This window comes from Aphelocoma coerulescens, chromosome 4, assembly GCF_041296385.1.
Source record: "Aphelocoma coerulescens isolate FSJ_1873_10779 chromosome 4, UR_Acoe_1.0, whole genome shotgun sequence".
In the NCBI taxonomy this organism is placed as follows: Eukaryota; Metazoa; Chordata; class Aves; order Passeriformes; family Corvidae; genus Aphelocoma; species Aphelocoma coerulescens.
Window position 1 is genome coordinate 4,246,824 of NC_091017.1, and position 15,754 is coordinate 4,262,577.

A 15,754-nucleotide genomic window follows, 5' to 3' on the forward strand; every position below is an offset into this window, starting at 1 on the left:
CAGACACCTCAAGAAAATGCTGGAAATCATGAGGAAAGAATAATTAAAGTGATATTCCACTGGTGATCTTTTCACCTAAGTATCTTTTGTTAGCAGGGAAGAATAATTTCCATTGGGAAGCTCCTGGCTGTTCCTGAACTTTTTGCATGAAGGATGAGATTTTCACAGGCACTAATTGTTGACCTAATTCTGCTCTTACAAATCTTACTGGGAGGAAAATTGGGCTTTTAAAGTAGTTTTTAAAATGCTACTTGGTCTTTGATGTCTACCAAAGTTTTCCCAATGCCCTGTAAGCCACAGCAAGTTATTGACCAGCAGCAGTGCCCAGAAAATGCTCAGTTTACAGGATGAGAGGAAAGCAACACCCTGCAGGGCAGGCACTCCCAGATGCCATGTGGGGGAACATCTCACTGACCTTCCCGCAAATGCTGAGCAGATGGATCTGGGAAACATAGAGACAGGGGACAGACACTGAAACACCAGCCTGCCCTCCTCACATCAGTGTTAGCAGCTCCTGGGCAACTGCTGAGTCTGGAGAGAACCTTTCTAGGGGGAAGGAGGGAGTGCTCAGTGCACGCCAGCATGAAATGCACCACGTAGGGAGTAAAACATGAGCCTGCGACAAACCCTGCCACGCTGACTCCATGAGTTCTGCTTCCTTCCTGGAATTACACCAGGGCTGTTGTTCCTGCAGGGAGCTGGAAAGGCCTGAAACAAAACCAAAAATTTCACAAAACAGAATATGAAATGACAAAAAAGAAATCATACCCAGTATTCTGCCTTTTGACAGAGGATACACATTTATGTCTATATAGAGTAGAAGTATATCCATACGTAGCAAGGGCCTTTTAAGGCGGAAATCTTTCTCTTCCACACAGACAATCACTCAGCTACCAATAAAGGCTAACATTTAGCTGGCCCAGCCCCCAGTCCATATCTTACAAGGAAATGTTTACAGATTTCTGTAATCTATCTGTGCTTGAGAGCAGTACAATTGATCATCCAATAGGATGGGATCCAGCAGCATTCACAAGGAGCTCCCTAAATTAAAATCTGTCTGACCTTCACAAAGTCCCATATGTGATGAAATGGATGTTACACATTTCGTGTTATTTGAGGCAGACCCAGACTGCCACAGGCAATAAGCTGCCTGCCTAAAAAGCAAGTGATATTGAAGTTTCTTCAGCGCACTGACAGATTTGTTCCTTCTGCTGCTTCTTCCAACCTTTATTTCTAGGGGGTTCCAAGGTTTTAGAATAGCCAGGGCTGCTGTTGATTTCAAAGATCTCCATAGTACTTGATATTAATACTTTACTGGGAACATCTACCACTTCCCTCATTTGAAAAAGTGCTTTGCTACCTTCTAGCAAATAGAAACTCTTTATAACATGCTGCAGCCTTGCTGTACAGAGAAGGTTTCTCCTCAAATTAATAGGAGGCAGTATGGTCCAGAGTACTGAAAGCAGGAGCTAAAAAGTATACCAGGTGTCCTTAACACCAGTAAAACAGCCTAACTGAGCCAGAAGACTTAATACTTTAGAAAAATGAGCTACACTGAAATATAGTGTAGGTTTCACAAATAAAAATAACATTTTCCAGTTAGAAATAATATATTTTTAAATAAGTAGGAAATATTGTATAGGTTCACTGCCCTTTTATGCTGGATCACTGGAATAGGCCCAGAATATTTTAATGAATCCATGATATATAAGGATGATGATCCTCACAGGAATTCTTTGAATGTGTATTTCAAGTATTTATTTCCCTTCCTCTGATCCTTATCCAGTACTTCTCTATTCCTTAGAGAGTGAGTGATTTGGGACAGGAACCACATGTAAGGATGGTGCCTAAAACAGTTGCAGTAGTGGCTACAGAGCCAAAAATTAACCACTCCTCTGGTGTCATGCAAAGTTAATTTTCTCACGGACACGTGAAATATGAAGAAGTATTGTCTCAAAAGTCTCAGCAGCATTTCTCTGGAAACCCTATGACAGAAATGTGTCTGTGAAAGCACACTGATGTTAAGAATGATACAGTTCCACATTTCAGGTTAGTAGTGGGGTCATGGTTCTACCAGTGTTGTGTAATTTCCCTCTTACTGAACTGCTAAGTTGAAGAATTTTGAAAGATACAAATATGCTTCTATTTAAGACCTCTGCATTGTGGAAAAACTCTTTTATTTAAATGGATCTGCTAGAAGGTACCACAATTAATTAGGGTGGGGAAATGCTATGCAGAAATTGCCTTTGTAACTGTCTATTTACAATGGCTGTGCTTACAGCAGCTTAATTTCTTGAATTGTTTATGTATGTGCAGATCCTCCAGCGGAATAAATGACACCTTGAGTGCTGAAAGAGAAAATGGGAAGCACAAGAGCATAAAAACTGAGGACTATAGGGAGAACACCACACTGCAAATGAACACAGTGCAAGAGATACCCCATGGAGATTTGTGCATCACAGAGATTTACAGTGGGACTCACCACGGAGCAGCAGAAAGCAACACACACTTTTCTGAAACAAAGCAAGAGACCACACAAAGCCACAGAATTCCTCCTAAAGTGATAGGAACCCCCAAGGTGCTTGTGACAGATGAGGCTGCTTTCAGAGGGACGGCAGAAGAAAGGCCAGGTGCTATGGTTGAGCTGCAGTTGTCCCTCTCAAATGACGTGCACAAGGCCACCAGTGCTCCTGCTGTGACTCTGTTGGGGGCAGAAAAGTGCCCCCCTCCAGGCAAAGGACCCGGTGCACCACAGGACGGGAGCAGCCCCCTCGTCGCAGTTCCCCTCAGTGTGAAGGAGGGCAACATCCAGTGGTCAAACAAAGTAGTCCAGTTTTCTAGAAGCAAAGAGGTCAAGAGGATCCAAGGTGCAGTTCCATCTATCCCCAGGGTGGAGGTGATCCTAGACTGCTCAGACAGGGAGAAGGAAACACCCAGGTCTCAGTCTGAAAGGGGGTGTGTTGATTCTCAAGTAGAAGGAGGGCAGTCAGAAGCACCTCCTTCCCTCCTCTCCTTTGCAATCTCACCAGAAGCCACAGAGCAGGGAGAAGACAGCAAGCACTCGGAAAAGGATCACAGACCTCTAAAGCACAGGGCAAGGCACGCAAGTGAGTATATCCCGTCTAATCATTTGCACTGCCTGAGGGCATCTTTTGTAGCTTTAGATATAATTTCAGGGTTTAGAATGCATTAGAAAAAAAAGGTTAGAGATTTTTTCTGCAGTTTCCTAACTTTCCCTCTCTCTTTTCCTTTTAAATGATGTTTCTGTTCTTGCTCTATATATTTTTTCAGGGTAATACAATGCTCCTGGTGATGAGCCAAGAGTGTACCCATGCCTTAACTGTGCTGAATAACTTTGCTTAGTAGACTAACACTTGAAATTAACTCATGACTTGGTCCAACTAAAAATACTTACATCTCCAGAAAGGGCTGAACTCTGCTGGTCTTCTAATGCATATACAGTGGCAATCTGTAAAATATTAACAAAAAAAGCAAGTTGCTTGCATATGTCTAAGTGAATCCTGTGGATTTCTCCTTTTATAGCAAAAGCTTTGCGTTGTCATTTGCATCATCTAAAACCAAAACCATTCCACTGCTTTGAAAAGTTAATAAAAAAGTCTAGCAGCAAAGCTTGATGTTGCCTGCAGAAGAGATTTTGACAGACACCAGCATGTGTATAACTGTTACATGATCCTTTTGGTTTTGTCAGCCTTCTCTAGACTGTAAAGTGAACATGTTATTTCTCCTGACTCCCAGACCCAGAGGTCAGCTTCAAAATGTGTCCAAGAAGTTTACATGGAAGCAAACTTGCCACTGGAGCCAATATTGATTAACTGGGTGTATATATCCATTATTAATTAATTAATCTATTTATTTCTTTGTTATTTTATTCATCTGGGACCTTTCTATTGGTTGCTTGCTCCTTCCCAACAATGTGAAGAATCCTGTCTGGGGATTTAGTAGCAGTATGCCAAAGGTGCTTGAATGTGTGCAGTGAGATACTGTAGCGACAAACTATTTCATATGCAGCGCTGGAACTCCTCTGCTAACCCACTGCTAATTCCTCTGGAAGTGTATTTTTAGCATGATAACCATTTGTGTCTCATTGGCAAGTGGATTAGGCAGTTACTTATGCCTAAGTGTCTGTATGCAACCCACATATTTTGGGCATATTAAATGAAGTATGAAAGAAAAGTGCACATGCTTCACATTTTGGCTGCGAAGTCAGAACCAACTGTGGGACTGTGCCTGCATTTCCTAGAGAATTACTTGCAGTGCCTGTCTTAAAAGGCAAAAGTACAAAGAATGAACCACTTTTCACATGATAAACTCTTCTTTCAAGTAGAATACAGGTCCTGTCCTTTTCCCATGTCAACTATGACAATCTCATGTCTTCTAAACTAGTGGCAGGTCATTATCCTTAGGAACCACTGATTTACTATGTAAATTTATTTGCATTGTTGTTGTTGTTATTATTATTATTATTATTATTATTATTATTATTATTATTTAATATTATTATAAAATCCTATCTACACATTAGAACAAATGAATTGCCAAGCATAGGGAATGCTCTGTGTGCAGCAAATACTATGCATGCTTTCTGCAAAAATAGAAGTTATAATGCAGCATTTAAATCTGAACTAGAGAAGAACTTTTATTATAAGTGCTTGATCTCTTGAGCAGATTATTTTTTTGTAAATAATACTCAAACTATATTTAGATGAACATATAGCACTCTAACACCAAAGCCCATAGTTTTGGAAAATACCTTCAGTGAATGTTGTAAGGAATTGGAACAGGACTGAGCCAAGGATTTTGTGGTTTGGCTCTCCAACAATACGACAAATTCCTGGTTTGGGTACCATGCTCTTTTCTCTTTTATAGATTCTTGTGAGAACCTTTGGTCCAGTTGTGCTGTCATCTGGCACAACAGCAAAACTCCAATTGTCATTAATAGGAGAAGTATCAGACTCCATCTACTGACATGGCCAAAAGGATCACGACTAGAAAACACATGGCATGGCTTTCTTTAATAAGTTTGTTTTATTTATGCCAGAAAAAGATACTAAATAATTTACTGTTCTATTTTCTTTTACCAGAGGCATGCTTTTTCCTTGCGACTATTGATTTAGTCAGGAATAGCTTTAAATTCCAGGTTTTTTGAAGGAAGGAGCTATTGAGTCTGTCATTCATGAGATTCAGTGGCAGAATATGAGGAAGGGAAAGCAGCAGGGACACCACCTGAGTAGTGTTGCCCCATGAGGCACATGCTCCATGTCCCATTACAAGGAAGCAGTCACACTGATGTCCAGCACATCCATCAGCTTTGCAGCTGCATGGGTTCCTCTTCCACATGACCTGATGAAAACCAGTAGTTTATGGTTTCAGAAATATTGCCATTGATAATCTAGTGAGTACCCTTGAGAAGTTAGTTGAGTCTCCTTGATTCTGTTCTTAAATGTGTATTCACTCTTGCCACAAATCCAAAATAAATATTCTGTATATGCTGTATCTTATAAAACTTTGGATTTCAGGCAAGTAATGCTTGCCTGAAACCTGCTTTCACTGAGTACCATGGGCAAACTCCCACATCTTCCAAAGGGCTGAAAGCTAATGTTAATATTTTCTGTGTATGTCTTTCTGCATGTATACTTGCTTTTAAATAGCTAATACATAGTAGCATACTGACTTTTAGCAACTTTGCAATTTATAGGTGTAAAATAAACATCTGAATGGCAGAAGCTGCTACCAGAGTCAGAGAGAATATGCTCAGTTTCATTAGGTCTCAGATATCAAGCAGTCATGGGCCTGGCTGGCTGGGAATGGCTGCTTTAAGCCTAGGAACTGTGGTCAAATACTTAGAAAATACCAGATCAGAAACTGGATAAATACGAAAATATCACCTGCCTGTTGGTGCTGGGAATAAAAATTAAGAATGCTGGAAATAAAGATACACATAATGTTCTTGTTGAACTAAGAGAGTCCTAAAGAAAGTGATGTAGCCTTTGAACTTGCATGGGTGCGTCTCTAAGGAATGCTGGATATGGAATTTACAACATAGCTGATACTGGGAGAAAAACTGGAGTATAGTGAATTTTCCATAGAAAAGCAAAGAAATGCTTTAATATGGGAAAAGGAGGGAGTGGATAAATTTCAGTACAGAAAAATTCATTTGTTAGTCTCCTTGTAATTTTGTGGGCCGCATGAATTTAATGTGCAATTTGATTCTTTCCACAGGGCTCCGACGAAGCGAGAGCCTGTCGGAGAAGCAGGTCAAAGAAGCCAAATCTAAATGTAAGAGTATTGCACTGCTGCTGACAGCAGCTCCCAACCCCAATTCCAAGGGGGTGTTGATGTTCAAGAAGCGCCGCCAAAGGGCGAGGAAATACACTTTAGTCAGCTACGGGACTGGGGAGTTAGAACGTTACGAGGACGAGGGGGAAGAGGGTGAAGGTGAAGAGGGGGACAAGGAAAACACTTTCGAGGTGAGTTTGCTTGCAACGAGTGAGTCGGAAATAGATGAAGATTTTTTCTCTGACATTGACAAGGACGGGAAGATCGTGACATTTGACTGGGACAGTGGTCTGCTCGAGGTGGAAAAGAAGACAAAAAGTGGAGAGGAGATGCAGACACTTGCAGACAGCACAGGGAAAGGGGCCCTCATGTTTGCCAAGAGGCGGCAGAGGATGGATCAGATATCAGCGGAGCAAGAGGAGATGAAGGCAAACACAGTGCAGACAGAGGAGCACAGGGAAACCACCGTGACGGAGAACTTCCAGAAAGTGAGCTCTTCTGTCTATCAATCAAAAGAGGAGGAAATGTCAAGACAGCAGACCTGTGTGAGCAAAAGCTACACAGATGTGAGCCAGAATCACAAAGTGGTACAACAAAATGGCTTTGGCTTAGCACCTGGCACAAACCTCTCTTTTCAGTCCTCTGGAGCTCAAAAAGCAGCATCTTTGAATAAAACAGCAAAGCCCTTCCCTTCCGGGGTTCAAAACCGAGCAGCTGCACCATTTTCACCTGTAAGAAATGTCACCAGTCCCCTTTCAGATGCAGCAGCACCACCTCCTTACTGCTCTGTCAGCCCACCAGCTGAGGCTTTCTACAGACCTGTCTCAGCTCCTGTGGCCAGCAAGGCTGCCCCGGCCCCGTGGGCAGCCACCGAGCCCACAGAACACATCGCATCCAGGGATGAAAGGATTGCTGTGCCAGCCAAAAGAACCGGGATACTGCAAGAGGCAAAGAGAAGAAGCACTTCCAAACCTATGTTCAATTTCAAAGACGCACCCAAAGTAAGTCCTAATCCTGCCCTGTTGTCCCTTGTACACAATGCAGAGGGCAAAAAAGGTACCGGAGCTGGTTTTGAGTCAGGACCTGAAGAAGACTACCTCAGTTTGGGAGCAGAAGCTTGCAATTTCATGCAGACTCAAGCATCTAAACAAAAGGCCCCTCCTCCTGTTGCTCCAAAGCCTTCACTCAAGGTGTCTCCTTCTGCTGGTGCTCCAGTCTCACCAGTCTGGTCACCGTCAGCTGCAGCATCCAACAAGCCTCCTTCTTTCCCAGCACCAGTCTCACCTCAGGCAGCATATCCTGCACCACCCAAATCTCCACAGCATCCTCATTCTCCTATCCATCCCCCAAGCACTCTTAACCTTGCTGGTCCTTTCAAAGGGCCTCAGGCCAACCTGGCGAGTCCAAACCTTGCTCCCAAGTCAACACCAGTCACCCCAAGTGCTGGAGAAACAAAGCCTCCCTTCGAGATGCCACCAGCTATGAGTGGGAAAGGAGCACAGCTGTTTGCCAGGAGGCATTCCCGAATGGAGAAGTATGTGGTAGATTCAGAGACTGTGCAGGCAAACATGGCACGAGCCTCATCTCCAACTCCATCTTTACCAGCTTCTTGGAAATACTCATCTAATGTCCGAGCACCTCCACCCGTTGCTTATAATCCCATCCACTGCCCATCTTACCCTCCTGCTGCTACCAAGCCTTCCTCTAAGGCTGCTGCTGCTGCTACCAAAAGCACAAAAAGAAAACCTAAGAAAGGTCTCAATGCTTTGGATATTATGAAACATCAACCTTATCAACTCGATCCATCTTTATTTACTTTCCAACCACCTAAGGAAAGCCTTGCTATGAAGCAGACATCGAAGCTGTCCACTTCAAAGCAAACACTGCCTTTACCTACCTACCTTCCCCCTGGTGCTGGATCTCCTACAAGGGCCCGGCCTTCTTCGGTGTACTCCGTGCCAGCCTACGGCTCCCAGCCTTTGTTCCCGTCAAATGCCTCTCTCCCAGGAAATGAATCATATTCACCCACAGGCTACTCGGCGTTTTCTAAGCCAGAAACCACCACATCCTCTTTGTTTACTGCTCCGAGGCCAAAATTTTCAGCCAAGAAAGCTGGCGTCACTGCACAGGTGTGGAAGCCATCGGTTATTCAAGAGTAAACCTGGTAGCTGAAACTTAGTGTCCATTTTGCTTGCAGTCACGGGTTTGCAGTGGTCACCTGGCACACAGACTGTGCCAGTGCTATTCCTTAGCTTACTTAAGAATGTCAGATGTATCACCTCAAATCTGGGTCCAAAATATTTGAACTTTTTAAAGGAAACAAAAGAGATAAAAATTTTAGCACGTTTATGCATTTTATCAGGTGCTTTATAGACGTGACATCCTGAAATGGAGAGGTACCATTGCGTGAAGTGAGCAGGACACTAGGTTTTTGCTTTAGGACTACAATAACAGAAACAGTAAGCAATATTCCTGGTATGTCAAATTAATAGAGAACAGCTTTCTTCCTGTCCCTCTCCCCAGCTGTGTTCTAATTACCTAGGGATTTGAGGACTTTGGTGGTTGTTTTTTTTAAAAGAAGTGCTTTATTAACTAATAATAATACGTATTATTAACATAGCAAAAAATAGACACAGTGTTTGACTGATCACTAGCAGAACACAACTGGATAGACCTTTGGCTTGCACAGAGCCCCATGGAATTCACTCAGAATCTGTCCTGGCTCAAAGGTCCTTCCACAGGAATCTGATTGATCAGCCAGGGGCTTAGCTTGTAAGCTATGTGGATCAGCTGTGATCCAAAATCATGAATTGCCTCTGTGATTTCACAGAGAACGTGCTATAAGAGATGCTGGAGTGTTATGAAGACTAAAAAGAGGTGAAAAGACAGCTGGAAAAATTGTTAAAAATTTCCCATTTTGGGGAAATTTCACATCCCACGTGCAGGCATAGTTTTAACCAGAGTTTGCCTTGAACCCAGCAAGTATGAGAGAAGCCTGTAAATCAAAACTATTGAGCAGTCAGAGAGGTGAGCAGGGTTTTGCAGCTGCAATGTAATGCACCAGTTTCTTGTGAAAGCACAGTGACTGAAAACTGGAGGGCTACCTATAGTGTAGAGTGCTGATTCTTGCTCCCAGAGTACTCTGTGCCACCGAAATTACCAGTAAATCATGATTATGACCATATCTTCCTACTGGTCTCTTGTACACATTTTATTATTTTCACTTGGGCCTCTACAATGCTTCTTCCCACTTTAAATCTTTTCACTCTGGTCTTATACTTTTATCTTTTACTTGTCGTATTGGGGACTAAGGATTGAAATACTGCTACTGTGGAAAATTCTTCAGAGCCTGTGGTCTTGAAATGTACTGTATAATCCTGCAGTGAATACAGAGCTTTGCTGAAATCAAGGGGCTATATTTGAGTAGTTTAGCATGTCTTTCATCAGCATCAGTGGTGCTAGGGCTGAAACAAGGTATTGTTTCTCTCAACTAAGGGAATCAAAATCCATCCCAGGTGTGAAGCTAAAGATTAAAGCATAACTCTGTGAATAAAGATGGCAGAATCTGTTGATATATTTGTTTAAACTATCATTCAGCTAGTTACAGACCAGATTATGACCTTGCATACCATAGCAGGGTTTGTAGAACTATCTATCTTGATAAAGAAAACATTCCTGAGTATGAACAAAATCTCCATAGTTTGGTCCCACAATGGTAACTCAAACTGCAGTCAAAGGTGAGAAGGATGCATTTGGTTGCACATGCAGAAAGCAGGCTGAACTCAAAACTCTAATCAAGCCAATAAAAACCACTCCTCTGAATTTTGGACCTCCAAAATTCCACTCTCCCCTTTAAATTTTAGATTGGGATACTGACTGCTTTAGAAGAAAATGACCAAGGGATCCATCTCCCCCTTAAAATTCAGAAAAATGATAGGAGATTCAGGGAGAAAAAACCTGGAAAACTCAAGAAATATTTATACTGCATTTACCTGGAAATAGAAAGTAGCAATATTTTAGTCCTTTGGAGATCTCCCTTCTACCTTTTTTCCACTGTCAATATCTGTACTTTTCTTTTATCATTAAACTTGTCCCTTTCCTCTCTGCCTGTTTGTGGCTTTTTTCTTTGGTTTGGCTGCTATTTTTTTGTTTCACTTCCACGTACAGACTGCCAGTATGTTTTTGGGGGAAGTCTATTCCCTATGCTAGCCTGCTAATATGAAATCTCCTCCTTGCCCTTCCTCTCTCCTTTCCCCTTCCCTTTCCTCCCTCCTTTCTCCCCCTCTTTCCAAGTTCAATCTGGAGTTGCACACACTATTTTAGGTAGACTTTAAGACACCACTATGTACTCGGAATAAAGATATCCACCAAAGGTAAGTAGTGCTGTGATAGACAAAGAAATACAATCAGCCTCATATTGCCACGTTTTTGCTCAGTCTCCTCCTGTAAAGCAAATCTTTAAGTTATAATCACACTTCTGTACTTGCTCACCCCCAAAAGAATATTTCTTTAATGAGGAGATTTATAGCAGCTTTGTCCTTCCACCACAAGTGTTGATATTGATGCCTGTGGCTACAAGACACAGGAGCTTACAAAGTGCATCTATGCTGAAAATTGGAATTTTGATCACATTTGGATTCAAATACAAGTATTTCACATGGCCTAGAACAATGACAGAAGGATTTTTAAAGCACCAGTAAGAGTTAAAAACAAAAGTCTCAATGACATTAGTGCTCTTCACTCAGTTTGGATCTTTTGAAAATCCCATTCAAAGCCCAACTCTGAATTCTATGTCTTATATACACATCATTCTACATGCATGGGACTTGAATCTGACTTGGCTTAAAGGCTCTTTTTACTGATCAGGTAAGTCTTTAATTCTAATTGATATTTCAGGAGACTGGTCTACCTAGAGTAACAGGTTTATCCAAGATGTAATCTCTCGTGAAGCAGATATTTAGAGGAAAGCTGAGATGTTCGTTGTCGTGGGTCCAGACGAAAAGCTAAAGATAATGTCAAACGTAGCTGAAATGTCAAGGAAATGAATGGTTTGTGTAGAGGAGTCATCTGAAATTTCACTTTGAAAGGGCAGTGAGCTTTTGTAATGGTTTTCTGAAGAAGCTATTCGAATTATTTTATATAATATGGCAAGGCTGCCAAGATGCAATTGTCATGTTTACTATGAAAGAACATTTAACAGTGAATTTAAAGCCAGCACTTGTAACAATGCTTCCAGTATGTTCACATTAAAAGAGGAATTTAAGTGTTTTATGACAATTTTAACACATTTAATTACAGCACACACTGGAAGTAATATATTGCACCAGTTTTGATCTCCCATTCTATACAGCCTTTTCATAAAAACAGCTACCTCAATCAAGGGTTTATATACCTTCAATTTATGATTTGGTTATAAACATCTTGCCATAAAACTGAATTGAATAGTTTTGATTTGGAGATGAGTGGCTTTCAGACAAAAATTTAAAATTTTTGCTGCAAAAATCAAAGACAAAATTTAGTTCTTCAACAAAGAACTGCTTAACTTCTCCCCCCTGCTCTAGGGGAATCACTCTTACCATGTTCTTGCCCACCAAAAAACAATATATTATGAAACAGACAAAAGAGATTTCAATGACTTTTTCCTGTAGGAACATTTACAGAGTAAACACTATCATCTCTTACAAGTAAGCCTCATTTTTTTTTGTTTCTGCTCTCTTAAGGAAGAAACAAAAAATAAGAGATCGAGGTATCAGCAGGCTCAAAAAAATTAGGAAATGTGGAGTTTGTGTGTGGTTCAAATGGAAAAATTAGTGCCAAGTGGCAGAGCAGCAATTTTGCGAGAAAATACTACTGGGATTAGAGGGAGGCAAGCTGGGAGGAGAAAACTCCACAAAAAAACAGTGACTACACAGGATAAAATACCTGTCAGAGGATTTTAAAGTACTGGAGGTAAAAGAACAATCAGCAAGAGGGGCTCACCTATTCTGCATATAGAGATGGCTGACTATTTCCAGACTTCTGCTGAATGTTTTTTTTGTTGAACCCTGATAAAAGATTGTAAGCAGTTATAAAGACAACTTCACACCACATAATGTGATCTGGGAGGAGCATTGCTTATCAAGTATCCAGGATGAGACCTCAACAAAGGACCAGCCTGCCCCTCACAGGCTGCTGCTTCAACCATTCTGGACCAGGGAATGCTCTGTACACTGTGAGGCAGGGGAATACCAGGGAAATGACAACAACTAACACTGTGCAAAATCTTTCTCCTTTTTTTCCAGGATCCTTTTCCAGATTTGCTAGCTTTAAAATTCCAAACCCTTTGGTTCTAAAAAGATTCCCTCTTCCAGTCTTGCCTTTTTACATGATGCAACTTTCTTTACCCGAAGTGAAACACCCAGGATTCCACTGATTGCTTTGGTGGTTTGGCATGGCAAGTGCAAGGCTTAATTACACAGCTTGGCAAAATGGTATTTTATAATGACTCTACTCAGCTTGGAATGGAAACTCTATATGAAGAAGAACTTGACAAGATCTTCAAAAACCTGCGGATTCAGAAGCTCTGAATGAACTCACTGGTGGTAGATCTCTTGGAAAAATATGTGAGCCTGGTCATTTCACAGCACTCTTGGTGCTACCATCACAAATTCCCAGTACCCATGACAACAACTGGCCTTATTTTACAGTAGACATTACTTTTGCATGCCATTACAAAAAGGAGGAGTTGGAATCACCAAAGAGTTATGTTTGATTATTGGTTTTCAGGCTGGTTGCTTACTAAAGGAATCACTTCAGGTTCTTTATCAAATTATTTAAAAAGTAGGAAAAATCCTGAAGCTCTGTGTTGAAAGGATCTCTATAGATGCAGACTTGAACTCTTCCTTTACAAGCTGAGACAAACCATATGACAGTAATCCCATGGGTTTAATATTTGCTTCCTTAAATAAGGCAGGCAAAGACTTTTTCTTTATGTGCTAATCAAGTTTCCATTTATCCTCTACAGAATTTAAAGGAAAAATCTATTCCTGAGTGCAATGATCTTGACAAACTTTTTAATTGCAATGCATGTGAAACCTGCACAAACACCTGTGGTATTATAATAACTGCACACTCCCTTAGGCTGAGAAAACTCAGCTATGAGAGAAATAACTTACTGAATTTACAGATTAACTAGCTGGATGAAGGCTTCCTGTGTGGGGAATTAATGTAAATACAGCATTTTCAAACAAGAATCCTGATTATTTTGTACACTTTTAAGACAGAAATCTTAAACCAGAGATTCCCCTCACAGTTCCAGGCAATTAAAAGATAAGATGCTATGAAAATAACCAGGCCATTTCTAAATAGGTGTCAAGACTGAACTGTTGAACAGAGGGAGTGTTTCTCTTGATGTTTCCATCTAGATGTGAAACAGCAGATTGTAATGGTTTTAATAAACATACAACAAAGAGAAGAAAAAGAGAAACATTACAGAACTAAAATACATTCCCAATCATGGGAGCAGATGTTGGATTACAAAGGGTAACAAGCAGCACAACATTCAGTTTCGGCATGAGCTTTAACTGATTGAGAAGCAAAGAATTCAGCGCACTCCTATTTGAAAAAAAAAGTTTGCATGCAGTAAAAACCTATGGACAAATATTTTCAGGTTTTAAAAGAAAGATTTTTTTCCCCAAAACCCACAAATAACTGCTAGTGATTTTTGCCTTCGATTTGTGAGAATTGTACTTTTCAGAGTCTCACTATGCAGGTTGTTGCTGGTACATGGCTCTATACTGCAAACAAAAGCAAAATATCTGGCATCTGGGTACACTTGGTTTTCTTCCTAGAGTGCTGAATTAGTACTGAAGTAAGCATCTGACAATGTGTATACAGAATTATGAGAAAAACAATATTAAACACTGCTGTTTGGATTGCAAAGTGAGGCACTTGGAATTCTTGTTGCCTGTATCAGCTTAATCCAACCTCCGTGGGTGTTTGTGTGGGCAGAACATCTGCAATCATGTCATATCTGCTATTTTTGCTGTAGGACTCCAATCAGGGATGCCCATCTGACAAACAGCTCTTTCCTGCTTTGTTTTGACATCATCCCGTGCTCAGCACCATTCCTTACTCAATGCACACTCTTCAAAAAGTGCCCTTGATACAGAATTATTTTCTTACAGACTTTTGCTGTCAGCACCCAAATCATTCAGAAGCCAGAGTTCATCTTTACACTGCTGCATTCTGCAAATTACTAAATAATGCACGAATTGAGCAGCACTGACACCAGGACACTCGGTAGCCTTGGGTGTCCAGTTCAAGGCACTTCAAGGCATCTGCTGAGTCCAGCAGTACATGCACCAGTTACTCTGTCAAAGAATGTGATCCTCAACATCCTTCTGTGAGTGTTAACAGATGGCAGCCTCCAGGTGGAATTCCACAAAGGGAATCCTCAGTGACCAGCCATGAATCCCAACCTGCAAAAGCACCTTTGTTCAAAATATACTCCTGTGTTAGAGAATCCTAATATTTCCTAAATAAAGCCCTGAACTGGCACCAGATGTCATGGAAATCCTAAAATTTAATCAAAATGCATCAGCACTGGGCAATGGTGCTTGCTTTTCAGAGCTTTGGAATAGCTGACTTTCCAACTTCACTAGCATTGCTTCACAGTAGCTTTTTTAAGACCCAGACTAAACCCTGGAATACTATCATGGAGCACACTGAAACAGGGTCCTGCAGCAGGGCTTGAACCACCAGATACTTGTAGGAATGAATAAAACCCTCCTGACTCACAGGACATAGGGCTGGAACAGGCTATAAAATCTTGGTGCCCTATTGAGCCTGCAAAAGGCTCTCAGAGTGAATGTTCACACGTAGGGACATTTGCACTGAAATATGGGCCACTTCAGACACAAAGATTTGTGTCAAACCAGTTCGAAAGCAGGCAGTGGTACCACTTCTCAAGGTAGAAATGTCCGAAAATAGGGCCAATTTGCACTAATAGCTGTGCAATATAAAATCCAGAAGGTGGCAGCAAATGTTCTTCCTTACAAGAAATGAACAGTTTATTCCGAGGAAATCTAAGATGCCTATGGTCAAAAGTTTCAGCCATTTGCTTTCCATAGGCATAAATGTATTGTATTTTGAGAGCTGCATATGGATAAAGATTAAATGATAATGAAAAGCTGATTTTCTTTCATTCACAAAGGTGTAAAGTGAGCTAACTAAATAATTTGTGACAAGTTAGCAATAGTCTTACGTTTTTTAACCACACAGGCATTTTGCTGTAGTGAAGGCCTAATTCTGATAGCTGAACTGGCCTTTTCTAGCATTACTTGACAACTAAAAAGCACTTTATTTTCAAAAGCAAAATTTGTCACAAAACTTATGTGAGATGAATGACAGTACCTATTTCATTATTTTGTATACAGATTATGAAAACAAGATTGTTCTTACCTGAAATAATACCATT

The 15,754-nt window shown here is 41.0% G+C and overlaps 1 protein-coding gene and 1 long non-coding RNA gene across 3 annotated transcripts in view; one reads left to right on the forward strand and one right to left on the reverse strand.

Annotated features, from left to right (window-relative positions):
- Positions 1-15,754, forward strand: part of SYNPO2 (synaptopodin 2) — a 78,625-nt gene that overhangs the window by 54,087 nt on the left and 8,784 nt on the right. The window contains exons 3-5 of one of the 2 annotated variants that reach the window (XM_069012549.1): positions 2,317-3,107; positions 6,241-8,426; positions 12,579-15,681. In XM_069012549.1, the coding sequence (XP_068868650.1) occupies positions 2,317-3,107; positions 6,241-8,426; positions 12,579-12,629 (3,028 nt within the window). In that variant the 3' untranslated portion in view covers positions 12,630-15,681. Of the gene's footprint in view, positions 1-2,316; positions 3,108-6,240; positions 8,427-12,578; positions 15,682-15,754 lie in introns of those variants that run through there. The other variant, XM_069012548.1, reaches the window with a different exon arrangement.
- The window catches only part of LOC138109335 (uncharacterized), a 36,154-nt gene continuing 22,612 nt past the window's right edge, over positions 2,213-15,754 (reverse strand). Inside the window, exons 3-4 of the long non-coding RNA XR_011150418.1 lie at positions 3,416-3,469; positions 2,213-2,348 (exon numbers count right to left, since the gene is read on the reverse strand). This is a non-coding gene — a long non-coding RNA (uncharacterized lncRNA). The remainder of the gene's footprint in view (positions 2,349-3,415; positions 3,470-15,754) is intronic.